Source organism: Musca autumnalis, unplaced genomic scaffold (assembly GCF_047663935.1).
Source record: "Musca autumnalis isolate F117 unplaced genomic scaffold, ASM4766393v1 scaffold_5, whole genome shotgun sequence".
Lineage (NCBI taxonomy): Eukaryota > Metazoa > Arthropoda > Insecta > Diptera > Muscidae > Musca > Musca autumnalis.
In genome coordinates, this window is record NW_027412088.1 from 20,002,953 (window position 1) to 20,021,429 (window position 18,477).

Sequence of the window (18,477 nt, forward strand, 5' to 3'; positions counted from 1 at the left end):
TTTGTTTACAAGTTTTTGCAAGGAAAATGTTTCTTGTAAGAATTTGCAAGTTCGATCAGCTGATTTAAATTCGAATGTTTTTTGGTGGACATCTTGGCAAAAACATAAACAAACGCTATTGAAATAAATAGACATAAAAAAGGCAACAAATTATTAAATTAATTATGGAAAACGATGTTTGTGGTGATAAATGGAAATTAAAAAAAATGGTAGAAACCTTCAATTGTTAAATTTAATCTTTTCCGCCAACTTCTTCTTATCAAATCAGCTGACTTCTTGCTAGATTTGGCAAATTGCTATTCGATAACAATCTGCAAAATTTTTGCTTCGAGAGAGTAAAATTGATGGAGAGAGGTTACTGAGAACTTGCTGAGTGCTTGCAAGTACTTTTCACTTGCGAAATTATCGTACACACCTATTGTAGATGAGAGTGTAGATGTGGTAGTTAGATATAGAAGTAGTGAAATTGTAGTTGTGAAAATAGAGGTTAGTTGTAGCTCGGACGTGGTTGACAATGCTACTGGGTAGGGATGGTGCTTGTCCTGTTCCCAGCCCGTTGGAGCCATTTTAAGCCTTTTGCCATGTGTAATAGATCCGACGGCTTTGCTTGGTAGAATGCTGTAAGAGATTGGATGGTGTGCACACCCATGGTGCATTGTCTTCTGGAAAGGAGCATAGGACAGCGACATAAAAGGTGCTCGATCATTTCTATTTCTTCCTCATCCTTGCACAGTTTGCAGTAGTCAGCTGTGTGGTCTGCTTCCCATGTGCTCGTCATGGATCCTATTCTGCAGTGACCTCATTGAGAGCAGTGAGGCGGTTCTTGACTTGGACGGGATTGGCCAGATTGCCCTTGATATGCTGCAGTTTGGCGTGTTTTGCCATAATTTTTCCCGTCATATTTGCTCTATTGTTTGCTGTGGATCGGTGTCACAAATCATTGAATTCTACTACTCCATCAAGCCACCACTGTGCCACTTCAGGAAAACAATAGAGCAAATATGACGGGAAAAATTATGCCAACAATGGCAAAACACGCCAAACTGCAGCATTTTCACAAGAGGCAAAATCAGCTGTTAACTTTATCGAAAATATATCGATTATAAATAAGCCACATTCACTGGAAAATGACAGCTCAGAATAAATCATTCGTTTTGCGTTTTGATTGGTTTCATTGGTTTTGGCCTTCTGAGCATTTTTATAAATTTGATAAATTTGAAGTTAGAAAAAGGAAAAAAATGAATGCCCAACTAAAATCTGACTTGGAAAATGCCCGCCAATGCCTTTTGGATACATATAACTTGGCTTTAACATTTGGTGGAGCGGGTAAGAAAAACAACAACACAAATCTAACTTTTGCGCCGTATTCATCAAATTTGAAATTTACACCAATCTGTGAATTTGTTACATAGCCAATCCAAAAAATTACACCGGTATAGTGGAACGCAGAGTAACACTCTACAGATTGCGCGTTGATCTCAGTACATAGGGGACACATTTATATAAATGAACCAAAGTGCAAAACATCCAATTATCTAAAGTTTGAAAAACTTCAAATCTTTACAAAAAATACTTGTGGATGGTGATTATAATTTGTTACAATTACATTGTCTAGGTTGTTCGAAAACATGTGATTAAATAAATTGAATTGAATTGAAAATACTTTTTTTTCTTTCAGATACCCAAAATCCCGATACATTTCTAAATCTAGCTGCGGATCTGTGCACAATTTATGAACAATTCAAACGTCATGAGTCCAGCTTGGAGTGTGCCAAAGAAATGCGCACAATGGCGGAATTTGTTGAGGAATACAAAAACCAACAACGAAATAAAGAAAGCAAAAAATATAATCCCAGAAATACAACAGAATTTAAAAACTTTCGTGATCAACTAATACAAATGAAAAATTTACAAGATGGTGCCTCTGGTAGCGGACCAAGTCGAGTGGAATGTGATGATTTTGTTATGGAAAGTGAAATTAACGTTAATGATCCCATAACAAAACAGCGAATGTCGAATCCTGTTAAGAATACAATATGTGGTCATCATTATGAAAAGTGTCACATTTTGGAGGCTATCAGTGTAAACAAACGCTTGAGATGTCCAGTGGCAGGTTGTGGTAATAAACAATTTGTTCAGCAACAACATTTGGTCGATGATAATCTGTTTAAAGCCCGCCTACAACAATTGGCCGAACAGGAATCAGATGAAGAGGATTAAAGAGAGGAAGGGGTTTTTTCTTACTATAATGAAACCGAAGTTTAAGTTTTGAATTAACATCTAAGTTTTTTTACTGATAAATTCCTTTGTTAAATTAATAAACAAAATATGAATAAACATTTCCACTGCTTGAATTAAATAAAACTCTACAATTCGTAAGATACTACAATTTTTGGGGGAACTGCTAGGTCCGCAACTTACAAAATTTTATAGAGTATAGGGGTTTTATCAACATTTGCTCTATTCCAGTACGCAAGAATCTACTAATTTTTACTATTTTTTTTTCGATATCATAAAGGAAAAATTGTTATCGTAATAAAAATTAGTAGCTTCTTGCAGGTTCTGGAACAACCCCTGGGGCTGGATTCGAAATGAAAAATATTTCCTTTATAATTTTTTTCATTTGACAGTTTTTTCCTTTGTGAAAGTTTTCATTTCACATTTTCATAAAAACAGAATTGAGCTCCTGGCATGATACAATAAGAAGGTAGCAGCAACTGCCGTTTTTGGTAACATAAGATGTCAAAATTTGAAATAAATTCAATGCAATTGACACATTATGTTACCATCAGCTGGGCTTCAGCTGGGCTGATAATGCTACCTTCTTATTGTATCATGGCTCCAGGCATGTTGAAAATTTACCTTTAAATTTGTTGCTTCTTCTCTCAAAGTGTTTATTCTCATTTCTCCAATCAGTGGCCGGGTGTTTGAAAAACTTAATTTGTTGTAAGTAAATTGTGATTCCAAATTTATTGTATAGTTGCTGGGTATATGTTATATACTTATATATCTTGAATGATTTGCCTTAACACTAAACTAAAATTAATTTTACATGAATTGTTTCTTTTTCCGCTGCTATGCTGCCCCTAATACATCTGCTGTATATCAGAAAAATTTCAATCCATGTCAAATCATCATCAATCGGCTTGTGATATATTTTGCGAAGCACTAATAAGAGTATCCCGCAAATCCTTGGTGCTTTGTATATGCACCCTCACAGTATTTAAGAATGTGGGATATGGCATTGGTCCCTGAGTTGTATCGTGTAAGTAGGGTTCTGTACGTAAAGTTGTTACAGCTCCGGGAATATAATGTTGACTGGAGGATAACTGTTGCATGCACTGCATAGCAGTTTTAAGATGCAATTCGATTTGGTCACAATAGGCATAGAACTCCTCTAGATGTTTATCAAATCTATTCGCATTCAACATTGTATCACGCTTTAGATTATCGGCCATATTATTCTGTTGTAAAGTGAAGGCAGCTCCACGAAACGTGGTCAGCAAGGACTCACGCATTGGAATAAAGAGGCATTTAACTTTGGAAATGTTGTCGAGCTTTTCAGCCTGTTGTTGCTGCTGCTGTTGTTGTTGTTGCTGCTGCTGTTGAGGATTGGCCATTTGTTGTTGCTGTGGTTGTTGCGGAGAAGATTGCATTAATGGCGACACACCCATCGGATTTGGACCAACTCCACCAATTTGTTGTTGCTGCTGTGGCATGGCGTGCATATTCATGTTTGGATTCATTTTTTCCCTTTTTTGCTACAATTATCTTTTGTTTATTTGGGACTTCTGGGTTTTCACTTTTGCAATGGAACGATTCCGTGAAATGAACTATGAAAACTATACATCACAGATCAAAGCCAAATAATGTATTTTGCGACGCCGTTTTTATCTGAAGTTTTCATAGTACTGAGCTTTTTTATTTACTGTAAAAGTGCGCCCGACAAAAAAATGACCGTTGCATTTTCGCGAGAATTGGTTTATTCAAATCTACTTTGTTCTCCGAGAACTACTTTGCACATGTTGACAATTTAACATGAAGACAAAGTAAAGATGTGTGGGAACACGCGTATTGCAAAAAAAGACATGTAATTTTACTGCGTTTATGAAGGCACACAATGAACGCATCACGTTTATATCTGATGCATTCCTAATTGCAATCTAAAAAATTTCAAAGCAGACATCGTTTACTTTTTGTAAAATACATTATTAGTATTATATTAATTATTAATATTATAATATATTAAATACATAACACAAATCTGTCATTTCTAACTGTTTTTTCTTGTTTTCTTCGCAAATGTCAGTTCTCACAACACTACTTAATACATATGTAAATATCAATCGCAGCGCAACAGATAAGGTAGCCCTCCATAAATTTGATAAATACTGCGCAACATGATGCGGTGAAGATCGGATTTTTTGCCCTTTTTCTGCTACAATTATCTTTTGCTTATTACTTGCTTAAAAGCAGGGGTGAGCAAGCCTGAGTGCTGGCACACAGGTAAATTGTGAAAACGTACCCAGCAAAATCTTCGATGCCAAGGATGCTATTGAATCATGGGTGCAATTGATCTGACATGTCATCTTTTTAGCATTTTCACTCATGAATTTTATATGAGCGTGACCACCACCATAAGATGACATTCATTTTCGGATCTTAAGATGACATTCATTGTCGGATCCTAAGCATATCATTTAGACCAATGCTTTGACATGTCATTTTCACCTACCCTTTGGCATGACATTTTCATGTCTTTTTTGGAAAATTCTGTATTGAAATATGATTTTCATGACAAACCAAACTCTTTATTAATTCAAACTAATTCATGAAATAACTAGAACAAATTTATCAGCATAAAGTTTACACCCAAAATTTCAATTTTATCACCGCCGCTGCACCGCAACAGAGTTTACTTCGTCCACTCTCAGCCACTGATTTTGTTTCATCTTACAAAAACTTTTCTATTATCTTCTCATCATCAGTTGAGATTTCGACATGGAATCCAACAGCACTCCTTTAAGAATTTCTAGTTCGTGAACCAACATTTAATTTGTAATTTTATAACAAAAATTTTGGAAATGTATACTCTTTTGTTTTGATGTCGCTACATGTACGGATGTACAAATCGACTTGTTTGTTTCTAGTGATCTGTACAAATGATTCAAATGCTGATGAACAGATCGGATATTTCACGACTTCCTTTGCATGGGTATAAATGCTAATGAAAAGATCGGATCTTTCACGACTTGCTTGCCAATGCAAAATATGCCATGAAATCACGTCATCGCATAGAACCCCTTCCTTCAAATTTTGCTGGGTACCCAGCAAAATGTTCGATGCCAAAGATGCCATTCAATCATGGGTGAAAGTGATCTGGCATGTCATCTTTTTAGCATCATCATCGATGAATTTTATATGAACGTACACCCCAAAAGATGTTATTAATTTTTGGATCCAATGCTTTGACATGTCATGTTCACCAATTGTTTGGCATGTCATTTCCACTAATGCTTTGGCATGTCATTTTCACCAACCCTTTGCAATGTCATTATCATTACCACGAGAGTTTTAACAAAGTTGGTTGTGATTTCGAGTCTCCTACAACATCAAACCTATTGTAAATAATTAATCGTATATATTTAGAAAAATGTGTATAAGTAAAAACACAAAATTCATCTCTATTGGATCGATGGAATTGGTTCAAATGCTGATGAAAAGATCGGATCTTTCAAGACTTCCTTTGCATGGGTTCAAATGCTGATGAAAAGGTCGGATCTTTCACGACTTTCTTTGCATTGTTCAAATGCTAATGAAAAGATCGGATCTTCCACGACTTCATTTGAACCAATGCAAAAGATGCCATGAAATCACAAGTTAAATGCCTCTTTATTCCAATGCGTGAATCCTTGCTGACCACGTTTCGTGGAGCTGCCTTCACTTTGCAACAGAATAATATGGCCGATAATCTAAAGCGTGATACAATGTTGAATGCGAATAGATTTGATAAACATCTAGAGGAGTTCTATGCCTATTGTGACCAAATCGAATTACATCTTAAAACTGCTATGCAGTGCATGCAACAGTTATCCTCCAGTCAACATTATATTCCCGGAGCTGTAACAACTTTACGTACAGAACCCTACTTACACGATACTACTCAGGGACCAATGCCATATCCTACATTCTTGAATACTGTGAGGGTGCATATACAAAGCACCAAGGATTTGCGGGATACTCTTATTAGTGCTTCGCAAAATATATCGCAAGCCGATTGATGATGATTTGACATGGATTGAAATTTTTCTGATATACAGCAGATGTATTACGGGCAGCATAGCAGAGGGAAAAAACAATTCATGCTAAATTAGTTTTAGTTTAGTGTTAAGGCAAATCATTAAAGATATATAAGTATATAACAAATACCCAGCAACTATACAATAAATTTGGAATCACAATTTACTTACAACAAATTAAGTTTTTCAAACACCCGGCCACTGATTGGAGAAATGAGAATAAACACTTTGAGAGAAGAAGCAACAAATTTAAAGTTAAATTTTCAAATGTTTTAACACAATATGCCAGGAGCTCAATTCTGTTTCTATGAAATGAAAACTTTTACTGCTATGCCTAAATACGACCGTATTCCCAGGTCGTGTGTGGTGCAAAAAGTAGAACACATGTATTCTTATGTCATGTTCACACGAGCGTTTCAATTACGTTGTTCGCCTGTCGAACGACGTACACAAATTAACCCGTTTCCACGACACCATTCGTAATTAATGCCATGTTCATACCAGCATTTGAATAACGTCGTTCGTTCTCATAATTACGTACACGAATTAACCCGTTCATACGACATGGTACATCATTCATAGCAACATGATTCATATTTTCATAGTTTTTGTTTACTGATTTTAAAGAAAGTTTCAGCCAAAAGACGAGTAAAGTTACTTGACATGAACTGAAAATATATTTGTCCTTCCTGCAGATATCTATTTAATATTAAATTATATTAGTTTCATTCATGTTTTCTGTTTTTTCTCACAATTTTGGTGTTTTCAGTATATTTTTAAATTTTTCTATTTTAAAAATTAACGACAGAGAGACCTGCCAAAATAACTTTTTGGTATACAGACTTTCCGGCAGGCATTTGATTTTTGTTTCTAAATTTGTACGCGAATTTGAAACGATGGAAAAGAAATGCAAGTGCAATGAAAGAGAAGACACAATTTGCTATGATTTGAATGTATATTAGTCGTTAAACAGTTTACTTTTCATTCATACTTTGCAGTTTTTCTAAAAATATTTGGGTTTTTAATACATTTTTAAATTTTATATTTTTCCTGTCATAATTTATTTATTTCGATAAATTCTCTCATTTGTTAGAGATGGGACATATTTTATCGTCGTTCTCAGAGTAATTTAAATTGAACAATGTACACAAATCGTTGTTCGTTCTCAATATTTTGTATGGGAAATGAAGTAATTACATGGTAATTTGGGGTCGAACAACGAATAGAGAGCGAAATACCGTCAGTCTGAACAAGGCATAACAGAAACATAAACACAATTTCCTTCATTTTTGTTTCCTTGTTTTCACGAAAATTTGAACCGAAAACACATAAAATATACATTAAATGAATAGGAAAAACAGTAGACTTTCCTTCAAATGTATCTTCTATATTTAACTACACACATTTCATTCATTTTTTCCATAAATTCTGAATAATTTTGTATTTTCGATTGTTTGAGTGGAGTATTCCCCCATTGGCTCAACTTCATTTATTACCCTCTATTATGCCTTGTTCAGACTGACGGTGTTTCGCTCTCTATTCGTTGTTCGACCCCAAATTACGATGTAATTACTTAATTTCCCATACAAAATATTGAGAACGAACAACGATTTGTGTACATTGTTCAATTTAAATCACTCTCAGAACGACGATAAAATATGTCCCATCTCTAACAAATGAGAGAATTTATCGAAAAAAATTAATTATGACAGGAAAAATACAAAATTTAAAAATTTTTTAAAAACCCAAACATTTTTAGAAAAACTGCAAAATATGAATGAAAAGTAAACGGTTTAACGACTAGTATACATTCAAATCAAAGCAAATTTTATCTTCTCTTTCATTGCATTTTCATTTCTTGTCCCTCGTTTCAAATTCACGTACACATTTCAAAACAAAAATCAAATGCCTGCCGGAAAGTCTGTATACCAAAAAGTTATTTTGGCAGGCCTCTCTCTCGTTAATTTTTAAAATAGAAAAATTTTAAAATTATCTGAAAACACCAAAATTGTGAGAAAAAATAGAAAACATGAATGAAACTAATATAATTTAATATTAAATAGATATCTGAAAGAAGAACAAATATTTTTTCAGTTCATATCAATTAACTTTACTCGTCTTCTGGCTGAAACTTTCTTTAAAATCAGTAAACAAAAACTATGAAAATATGAATCATGTTGCTACGAATGATGTACCATGTCGTATGAACGGGTTAATTCGTGTACGTAATTATGAGAACGAACGACGTTATTCAAACGCTGGTATGAACATGGCATTACAGAGAGTAATGTTTTTCAAAACGAACTGACAGTGTTGCAAAATTTTACTGATCGCTACCAATATCATGATTTCATCCCGGCGAAGGGAATTATCAATTGGCTTCTCAGTTTTTGAAATGATGCCTTTTTAGCGAAAAACCGAACTTTTTAAGTGTCTAGTATTCTCATATGAATGAGAATCACACTCACTTTTCGGCTTTTCCAAAGAAACACCAAAATCAAAATATTTTGCAACATGTCAGCACGTATCAACTAAGAATTCTTCGAATTCTGTGAGTTGAAAAGAACACCAACACAGTTGCCTGTGAGGTTGTTATTGGAATTTTGTTTTTTTGTTTTTTAACAAAGCTCCATTCATTCGCCCGTGCCTCGGCTGTTTTTTGTTTGTTTTGTTTATTGTTGAAGTTCAATCTCATTTTCGATTGTTTGAGTGGAGTATTCCCCCATTGGCTCAACTTCATTTATTACCCTCTATTACAGAGAGTAATGTTTTTCAAAACGAACTGACAGTGTTGCAAAATTTTACTGATCGCTACCAATATCATGATTTCATCCCGGCGAAGGGAATTATCAATTGGCTTCTCAGTTTTTGAAATGATGCCTTTTTAGCGAAAAACCGAACTCTTTAAGTGTCTAGTATTCTCATATGAATGAGAATCACACTCACTTTTCGGCTTTTCCAAAGAAACACCAAAATCAAAATATTTTGCAACATGTCAGCACGTATCAGCTAAGAATTCTTCGAATTCTGTGAGTTGAAAAGAACACCAACACAGTTGCCTGTGAGGTTGTTATTGGAATTTTGTTTTTTTGTTTTTTAACAAAGCTCCATTCATTCGCCCGTGCCTCGGCTGTTTATACCCTATACCACAATGTGGAAAAGGGTATAATAAGTTTGTTTTCCCAAAAATTCATGTAACGCCGCGAAATATTCGTCGTAGACCCCTCATGTGGTATACCAAACTTCATATCTCGACGAGATAAAGCGATTTAGCGATGTGTGTCCGTCCGTCCGTCTGTCCGTCCATTAAAAATTGTAATCAAGCTAGAGGCCGCAATTATGGACCGATTGTCACGAAATTTAGTATGGAGGTCGGGTTTGGACCAGAATAGAACTGATTAGTTTTTGGCGATGATCGTGAAATGTTAAAGGGATGAAATGGACCAAAAACAAAATTTTTGCTCGATTTTGTAGCCGCTCTGTAGGTCGCAATAATAGTCCGATCGGCGCGAAATTTTAAACGTAGTTTTGGTTTGAGATGAAGAAGTAGCGTGCAAGTCAACGGTATGATCGGATAATATTTAGCGGGTTAAATTGATCAAAACTTTTGTGTGAAAATTGGTAAAATTTCTAATGCACATCTTATAACTTTATCCCAAGAAGACGCGTTTAGTGGTATAGGGTATCACATGGTCGGCCCCGTCCGACTATAGTCTGTTCTTACTTGTTTTTGTTTGTTTTGTTTATTGTTGAAGTTCAATCTCATTTTCGATTGTTTGAGTGGAGTATTCCCCCATTGGCTCAACTTCATTTATTACCCTCTATTACAGAGAGTAATGTTTTTCAAAACGAACTGACAGTGTTGCAAAATTTTACTGATCGCTACCAATATCATGATTTCATCCCGGCGAAGGGAATTATCAATTGGCTTCTCAGTTTTTGAAATGATGCCATAGACTAATTAAGTAGAGACTACGAACGCTCTCATTTTTCATTCTCAACCAGATGTCGCACGAATCGATTTGGGGCTAGTCATCTGACTCAAGCCAGACTGGGGCTAGTCAAATGACTCAACTTCGAAAACAATTTATTTGTTTTTCTACCAAATAGGGTCTCTGTTTGCAAACTTCGCCACTTTAAAATGTACTTTACATGTGAAATTAACTATGTCAATCTTTTTGATAGGCATATAGTTCGTAAATGTTAATATTTTTAGGAGTTTTCGTTTGAGTGAAACAAGTAGCTGTCACTCAAACCACAAACATGCGTAAACGACATCTGTGTCGCCGCAGATAAATAGTGAGAGCCATTCTTTGTCTCTACATTAATTAGTCTATGATGATGCCTTTTTAGCGAAAAACCGAACTCTTTAAGTGTCTAGTATTCTCATATGAATGAGAATCACACTCACTTTTCGGCTTTTCCAAAGAAACACCAAATTATTTTCAATATATTTTTATGAACAATTAAAAGTTTATGGAATTTTTTTATTTATATTTTCTAATAATTTGCATTGTGGACGATTTTAGACAAAATAAGTAATGAAATAAATTTATTTTATTTATTGATATAAGTAATGAAACATCAAGAAAAATTAAATATTAATTCTCCCTTAAATTTGCCTCTCTCGGTTTTGCTCCGCTCTGCTTAAAAGGCTTGCGACTTTTCGCTTTTTCCTCTTGTTCAATGAAACGATTCCATGAAAAGAACTATTAAAACTATACGCAGTTCATATATCACAGCCAAAGAATGTATCTGGCGACGCCGTTTTCGTCAGTGTTTATTGAAGTTTTCATACCACTGACCTTTTTCGTGTATTGCAAAAGCGCGTCTCAAAAAATTACCGTTGCGATCTCGAAAGATAGATTCGTTGGAATTTCGTGCAAAAAAATTATAATCGACGCTTTAAATTGAAGTGAAACAATAAATTTTAAAAGAGCCCCCAAAAAATCAAAAGTCCATAAATGCCAATTCCAATTCTATCAGTTTTTTTATAAACACAAATAAAAGTAGTTCATTTCACATTTTACAGAAATCAATTCTTTAAAGTAGACGTAAACGGCAATTAGGAGCGCCACATTGACAATATAAAACTTTACCGGGAACTACACCAACTTCATAATTATAATTCCATGTTAATTCTGTGCCAGCACGTATATTACAGGAAGCAAAGAAAGCCACCCAAGGGAAACGCAAATCGTGTGTGTCGACAAAAACATTCTGTACAAACATATTGGGTGAACAGGAATGCTGGCAAGTGAAGTAGAAGAACAAAAGACAAATGTTTTACTAAAACAAATGAATATATGAGATAATACCTACATTGAAATAACGTCCCAAATTGCCAGATATTTTGGCATCCATAACATAACAAGCCTCATCTTTGCCATAGAGTTTACGTATGGAACTAAATGAATGGTAAACAAATTAAATTGTGCATTGTGATCAAATTCTTCTTTGACATATTTACTTACTTTTCCCTTACAGAGTCCTCATTCATGTCCGCATTTGGATTAAAGTTTATAACTTGTCTCTCTTGTGAATCCTCATTATTAGTGCTATTGGATTTATTTTGTTTCTTGGATCGTGTCAAGAATGATTTGCTTGGTGTGAACTCTTCATCCAATTCTGGTTGATAAGGTTCCTGTTATAAGAAAAGGAAGGGAAACATTTAACGGTAAACATAAAGGAGTCCTTCTGTTATTGATGGGTAAGTGTATACAACTGATTATTTTTTTACCTCTTCTTCTGGTTCTGGTGGTTCTACCTCCGACTCATAACCTTCTTTAATTTGTTCGGCAACTTCTATATAATCCAACTCTGCAAAATACTCATCTCCGGCATCTTGACCTCCCTAAAAAGATCAATATTTTTCAATTGAGATTTGTCTTAGGTGTTAAATTGCGCCCTTACCTCATTTGCCTTTGCCTCAGTCAGCAAATGCCCAGCATAAATGCACACAAAACTACCACGTGGCACATCATTAATGCAACGCAGACCCCATCCTCTATTCGATGTTTTAAAAACTTGCAATTTAATTTGTAACGAATGTTGGACAACCCGATTCAAGCAATTCTTCTTACACTTGCAACGTGCATTACATTCATAAATTCCTGTGGGTACATGCTCCAACAGCCGTTTATATTGATAACCCACTTCCTCAGTCGGGGTATTTGGATTACCATACTTGGCACCAGCCAGTGTCAGCTGCCAGCAAGAACATTTTGATTTGTCCGAACAATCATCTTCACACTCACAACCGACAAAGAATTCTGGATCGGTATTTATATGAACTCCCTCTGTGGGTATAACCTTGGCCGAATATTTACATTCCGGTGGCAAGGTGTTGTCATAGTAATTAACCAATGGTATAGCCATTTTTTCCTGGCCATTGGATATGTCGCGTTTCTGAACAATGGCACTGTCAATGACATATTCAGCCAAACAATTGATTTCGGGACTAAAATCAAAATTATCCACATTTAAGGTGTTGTTCGTAGTACGCAAATAATGGCGTAACTCCTTCATGTTTCGCATAATCTTGCCACATGGACCACGATATGTAACAACTTTTTTGATTTTTTGCCTTAAAATAAAACGTTCCCAGCCGGAAAGCAATGGTTTTGATAGAGGGCTATAGGCACTCAAATTATGAGTGATTTCAAAGAGACAATCTGGCGAACATTTGTGCGGTGTAAATTTACGCGGCGGTAAGTTTCTTTTGGCGGTATAATAAACAACCTGAAATAAAAACACAAAATAATAAAATCAAGGGAAATTAAGCGAAATGTTAAACTTTTGTTAGCGAGTTACCCCACGGTATTGTTCGAAATTTTAGGAGACGAAAACTTCGGCCAATTTGGATACTAATTTCGTAAGTTATGAGGCCAGTCATTTAATTTGTGCCGACAGGAGTTTTAGGCTCTTAGGCCATTATCGCAGAAGATATTGCCTTGCCCCACCCCAAAAAAAAATGTACCACATTAATAGAGGCCGCGAGGACTACCTGCTCCAAAAAGTCCAAAACGAATCGAGACATGTACCTAAACTGCACTTTTGCGAAAAATGTTGAATTTTTGTGTGAGAAGAATACTGCAATTTAGATTGTTGTTGTAGCAGCAAAGGTTTGATGTTGGGCTAGCAGCCGCTAACCGAAACGCTTTTGGTTTTGGGTCATTACGGCTCCATGAACCCGCTGCGTTGGTGGAGTCGCAATTTCTGCCATTTTTAAACATCAAGGCATTTTTTGACATTTCCCACTTTTCTTTGTTTTACTATGTACCAAAAATACGGGAACTGTAATCACGACACAGTTAAAAACATATCTTCGTAGTCGTGACGAGACCTATCCTTTTAACCAACGTTTCATAGCAGTCCGGGTGGTGCCCTAAACAAGACCAGAGATGTTTTACTCACCTTTCCTTTAGGTTTATTCTCATCTTCAACATAAATTGTTGAATTATTCAAATGTTTAACGGGTGGTGTTGGTGCTGGAGCAGATGATGCCGATGTATTATTCATCATAGACTCTGGACGTCCAAATGTTTTACGGGCCACAGCTCTATTGGTTTCATTTGTTTTCTCAGCTTGTTGCTGTTGCTGCTGCTGTTGTTGTTGCTGTTGTTGGGCCGATGATTCTTCATCTTCGGTGTAACGTATGAAAGGTTCCGTGCGCTATACGAATAACAGAAATAAAAAACAATTGAAATTGGAAAACAGAAACCCCAAGCTTCAAAACTTACCCTTGAAAGTCTTGAAACCGGTAAAGCAGAATTCTTTTGGAGACTCTTTTGATATTCTTTAAACACCGGTCCCAAACGCAAAGAACCACGATAAATCCATTCCGTGTGACTCTTACTACCCTCAAATTGCATAAGCACCAAACTACAATCAATATCCACAACACGAGCATGTAACCAATAGCCATTCGATTCGGTATTCATAGACTGGCCTTTTTGCGTTTGCACCATGGGACGATTTATGGAATATTGTGTTAGATATTTCTGTATGAAATCTCTGGAAGCTGGATGAACATCTTCCCATACATTTTCCGAAACGCTGCAAACTAGGCGCACATCTTTGTGGTAGACATATTGGGTGTAACCATCATCGTAGAAGATTAGGTATCTAAAAGAGGGGGAGATAAAAAAGAAAATTATTTTTTCGCTTCTGGAATATATGTACATATGAAAGCCAGACACTGAAAATGTCATCACAGCTACAACAACATCAAATATGTATAGGTAAAAATGATGTTACTGGAAATTATCCCTCTCAAGAATTTGGAAACCGTTGGTAAACTTTTTACAACAAAGAAGACCAGAAAGAAGCAATCAGCGATGATTCGTTCCCTTACTAAAAGCATCCTCCAACGCCATGGCACATCCGAAGGGACTATAGATACTCCTTGTACAGTAGGACAGAAGATAAGATCATTGGAAGTCCATCTTAAATTGACTTCAAGAACCATCTTACAGTACGAGGTATATCAAAACCTCTTAAGACGTCAATTGTCATTCATGGAATGTTCCAGGGTATGGCTTCGAAGACCGCACATATCAGAAAGAAAAACTATTTACCTGAACTTATTATTAGGTTTCAATGGTTCAGCAATAATACCGGGATAGAAGGCGCTTTGCACATTGATTTTTTCGCGTCCCCTTGCCAATGAGGTGGCATCAAAGTAGGCAATTACTCGAGTACCTATAAATATACATACATCACCACAAATTATTTAACCACAAACACACCATATGAAAAAATCCCGAACTTACCAATCGGTAAACGAACACTTGGAGGATCATAATAGGCCAAATATTTTGATGGTACTGTTTTTAGAGTTGTATTTTGAGCTTTAAGAAATTTAATTCTATAATACTTGACATTTTTCACTGTCATGCCTTCAACATATTCGAGAACCCTGCACGGGACCCAACTTGCAATTGCATTATTTTTGACCGCATAATAGGTACCATTCAACTGTATGGCAGGTCTTTCAATTTCTCCAACGGGTGGTATGGGCTAAAAGTAAAAAAAACAAATTCCATAATGCTATGGGTCATTCAAACAACCAAATATGAACCAATCTGTACCTCTTGCTGTGGCGCCTCTAGTCCCATAATACGACCACTATTCAAATCCAATGGTTGCAGTTGGCGTATTTTAATCTTCGGACATGAATATAAACCTTCATGCATTTTATCAGCCTTTCGTTGTAGGGACTTGAGTTCATTGTCCACATATTCTGTTTCCATTTCTAAACGTTTTAAACGCTCTGACAGTATGGTTTTTGACCAGGTTAATTGATTTTGTATTTCAACACGTTCCAACACCGATTTAATGGTGTTGTTTAGCTCTGTTTCAATGAGCAACAAATCATTTTGAGAAAATGCCGATTTGCCTGGTTCAACATCTTTGGAAGTACCAGATGTGTCCTCTTCATCACTGCTATCAATAATTTCCACAAACTCCTGACGACCACTTGGTATATTTTGCAGTAGCAAGGGTTGTTTTGCACTTATCAAGCCACAATATTCCTAGAAAGAAGAAAAGGAAATAAGTATAAACAAAATATCTAAAATTCCCAAAATCAGGTGGATCTACATACCTCATACATATCCAATGCCTTGTCATAGCAATCGGCACAAATATATTGCACCTTAAACTTCTTTTTGTTGACTTTGAAAAAGCTAAAGGCAAATTGTGGAACTTTAAAATACTGTTTATGTTTGTGAGGACATTCATAGTTAATACACTCCTTATTATAGAAGACTTCGTCCGTTGTGTCTTCATCATTGGCATCTTCCTCAGAGGCTTTGTTCTTCTCTTCCTCTTCTTTGCTTATTTCTTCCATTGACTTTTCAGCAACAACTGCCAACAGATTATCATCGTCTTCTTTTGTCTCAGTTTCGGGAGTCTTTTTCTTGGACTCTTTAGCCAATTCTTCATCAGTTTCCATGGGTTTTACTTCATCATTCTCTGGTTGTTTTTCTGCTGTCGCTTTGTTTTCCATCTCATCATCGTCTTCATCATCTATTTCAATAACGGGCATTGGAGGTTGTTCAATAGTTATACAATCATCATCATCATGACTTTCGGATTTTTTATTAGGAGATTTAGCTTTTGCAGTCTCTTGCTCTTTTGCGTCCTTGGTGGGATCTACAATTGTGGCATCAGTGGTTGCGGTTTCCTTTGCGGCATTTTGGTTTCCTTCATCCATTTCTTGTATATTTTCATTAACTTCCGATGTCTCATCGATAATTAGATTTGTAGATTCTTGAGATTCACATGTGTCCATATTTTCACTATGATCAATGGTGGTATCTTCCTCCATAGCATCATCCTTGTTTGAATCTGTATTTATCGTGTCAATTTTATCCGTGTCATCTGATTTGAATTCCAAATCATTTAGACTTTTATTGTCTTCTGTAGTTGAACTTCCCTTATCATCTGGTTGTGGTTGTTGTGAAGTAATAATTTCGGCAGTAGTATCTTCAGCAACTTCAACTGATTCTGGGCCACTTTTTTCTATAGCATCGTCCATGGATTCTGCAACCGGTTTTGGTGTACTATCTGTTACCACGGCATCCTTTTCTGGCTGTGGGCTCTTTTCCTTGGCATCGTCAATAGCCACTGTTTCTGTCACTGATTGTATTGGACTCTCTTTTTGGGTATCAGTCTTTGCCTCTACATCATCCACTTTAACTAGTACTGGCGGTGAAGGACTCTTCACCTGGACATCGTCTGCAGGTTCTTTTGGTGAGATGGGTTGCAGAATATCATCATCGTGTTTAGGTTCTCTTGGTGAGATGGGTGGCAGAATATCATCATCCGGCTTAGGCTCATCTGCTACATCTGACTCCTTAGCTGGCTCTAAAATCTTACTTTCCTCCTCTAACGCGGGAGTATCTAAAACTAAATCCTCATCTCCCTCATCAATATCTGGAATATCTAAAAGCTTGTTTTCGTCTGTTGCTAATGTTTCAACATCAGTCTCCATTGCTTCCGGCTCATCTTTTCCATCTAACTGTTCCTCCTCAACCGGTGTTTGGACGGTTGCTTTATCCACACTCTCTTCCGTTATTTTGTCTATCAAAGGAACTGTTTCATCTTTCGTTTCTATTTTGTCTTCTAAGTCGGTTTTCATTTCCTCGACAACCGCCTCCTTTTCAGTTGTTTGTGTATCCTGTTGTGAGGTTGTTTTCTCTAAAACTGATTCATTGGAAACAGCCGGCGTTTCTTCATTGCTTTCCTTGGGTAAATCCATTTGTGCAGGCGCAACTACTGTGCCCTCATTTAATTCACTTTCTTTAGCTTCTTCAGACATTTCAAATTGTATATTTTAGAAACTTGAAACTTTTGACTTGAAAATTAATCTCAAACAATTTTTTGCAAACAAATAAGGATGCGGAGTCAGATGTGGAAGCGAGTCGATTTTCGGTCGGCGGCGCGCCGCCGCTTCTCTTTTTTTAAGGTTTTAGCCGCCGCCGATTACATCGGCTCAAATCAGCTAAAAATCGCCGCCGTCAACCCGACTGGAGATGGCGCGAACCGATATTTTTTTAATCGATTTAACGGAAAAACGCTGATTATCATTCTAGTTGTTGCTTTACTTTTGAAAATGCCAAGACCAGCAAAAGTAGCTCTTATGTTACACGCTGAAACTTTCATACGAAACTTTCCCATTTTTTTTTTTCATATAATATTGTTGACCTTTGATCAGTATTTTCTTCTTCTATTCGTTTGGTCATAAATAAAAAACAGATAAATTTTTGTTTTTTATTGTTTGTTTATTTTTCCAATATTTCGACTATCTCCGATAGTCATCATCAGGGAAATATCTTTAAAAACACATATGGTCTGTTCCAGTACTGCACATTTCTACACATTTTTACTATTTTTTTCGATAACATAAAGGAAAAATCGGTTATCGGAGTAAAAATGTGTAGAAATGTGTAGTACGGGAACAGACCAATAATTATTTTTATAAAAATATAAAACAATTGTTAGAAATAATAATTACATTGTTGTTTCTTATTTTATGATTCTAACACCTTCTTCCATCCTCTTCTGTTGACAAGAATTTTCCAACTAACTTTTCTTGTGCTTTTATCTGTTTTTTATTTATGACCTCAAGCTAAACGAATAGAAGAAGAACTTTCCCATTGTTTTGGCGTTC

At 36.0% G+C, this 18,477-nt stretch overlaps 4 protein-coding genes across 4 annotated transcripts; 2 read left to right on the forward strand and 2 right to left on the reverse strand.

Moving 5' to 3' along the window:
• The first annotated feature begins 1,041 nt into the window (after nt 1-1,041).
• Nucleotides 1,042-2,364, forward strand: LOC141405215 (uncharacterized). Its single transcript, XM_073989309.1, has 2 exons — nt 1,042-1,326; nt 1,679-2,364. The coding sequence occupies exons 1-2, from the start codon at nt 1,128-1,130 to the stop codon at nt 2,218-2,220; spliced, it is 741 nt and encodes a 246-aa protein (XP_073845410.1). The 5' UTR covers nt 1,042-1,127; the 3' UTR covers nt 2,221-2,364.
• A 576-nt stretch (nt 2,365-2,940) lies between these two features.
• Nucleotides 2,941-3,844, reverse strand: ix (mediator complex subunit intersex). Its single transcript, XM_073989322.1, has one exon. The coding sequence runs from the start codon at nt 3,744-3,746 to the stop codon at nt 3,138-3,140; it is 609 nt and encodes a 202-aa protein (XP_073845423.1). The 5' UTR covers nt 3,747-3,844; the 3' UTR covers nt 2,941-3,137.
• Nucleotides 3,845-5,867: 2,023 nt separating this feature from the next.
• On the forward strand, nt 5,868-6,464 carry LOC141406215 (mediator of RNA polymerase II transcription subunit 29-like). The gene has a single exon (XM_073991412.1). It carries the CDS (start codon nt 5,868-5,870, stop codon nt 6,279-6,281), a length of 414 nt encoding a protein of 137 aa, XP_073847513.1. The 3' UTR covers nt 6,282-6,464.
• Nucleotides 6,465-11,264: 4,800 nt separating this feature from the next.
• egg (SET domain bifurcated histone lysine methyltransferase eggless) lies at nt 11,265-17,806 on the reverse strand. The gene is made up of 11 exons (XM_073957999.1): nt 15,907-17,806; nt 15,392-15,835; nt 15,074-15,320; nt 14,879-15,002; nt 14,042-14,426; nt 13,716-13,973; nt 12,213-13,040; nt 12,040-12,153; nt 11,774-11,943; nt 11,622-11,706; nt 11,265-11,549 (listed from the first exon to the last, which is right to left on the reverse strand). Exons 1-11 carry the CDS (start codon nt 17,623-17,625, stop codon nt 11,343-11,345), a joined length of 4,581 nt encoding a protein of 1,526 aa, XP_073814100.1. The 5' UTR covers nt 17,626-17,806; the 3' UTR covers nt 11,265-11,342.
• Nucleotides 17,807-18,477: the final 671 nt, after the last annotated feature.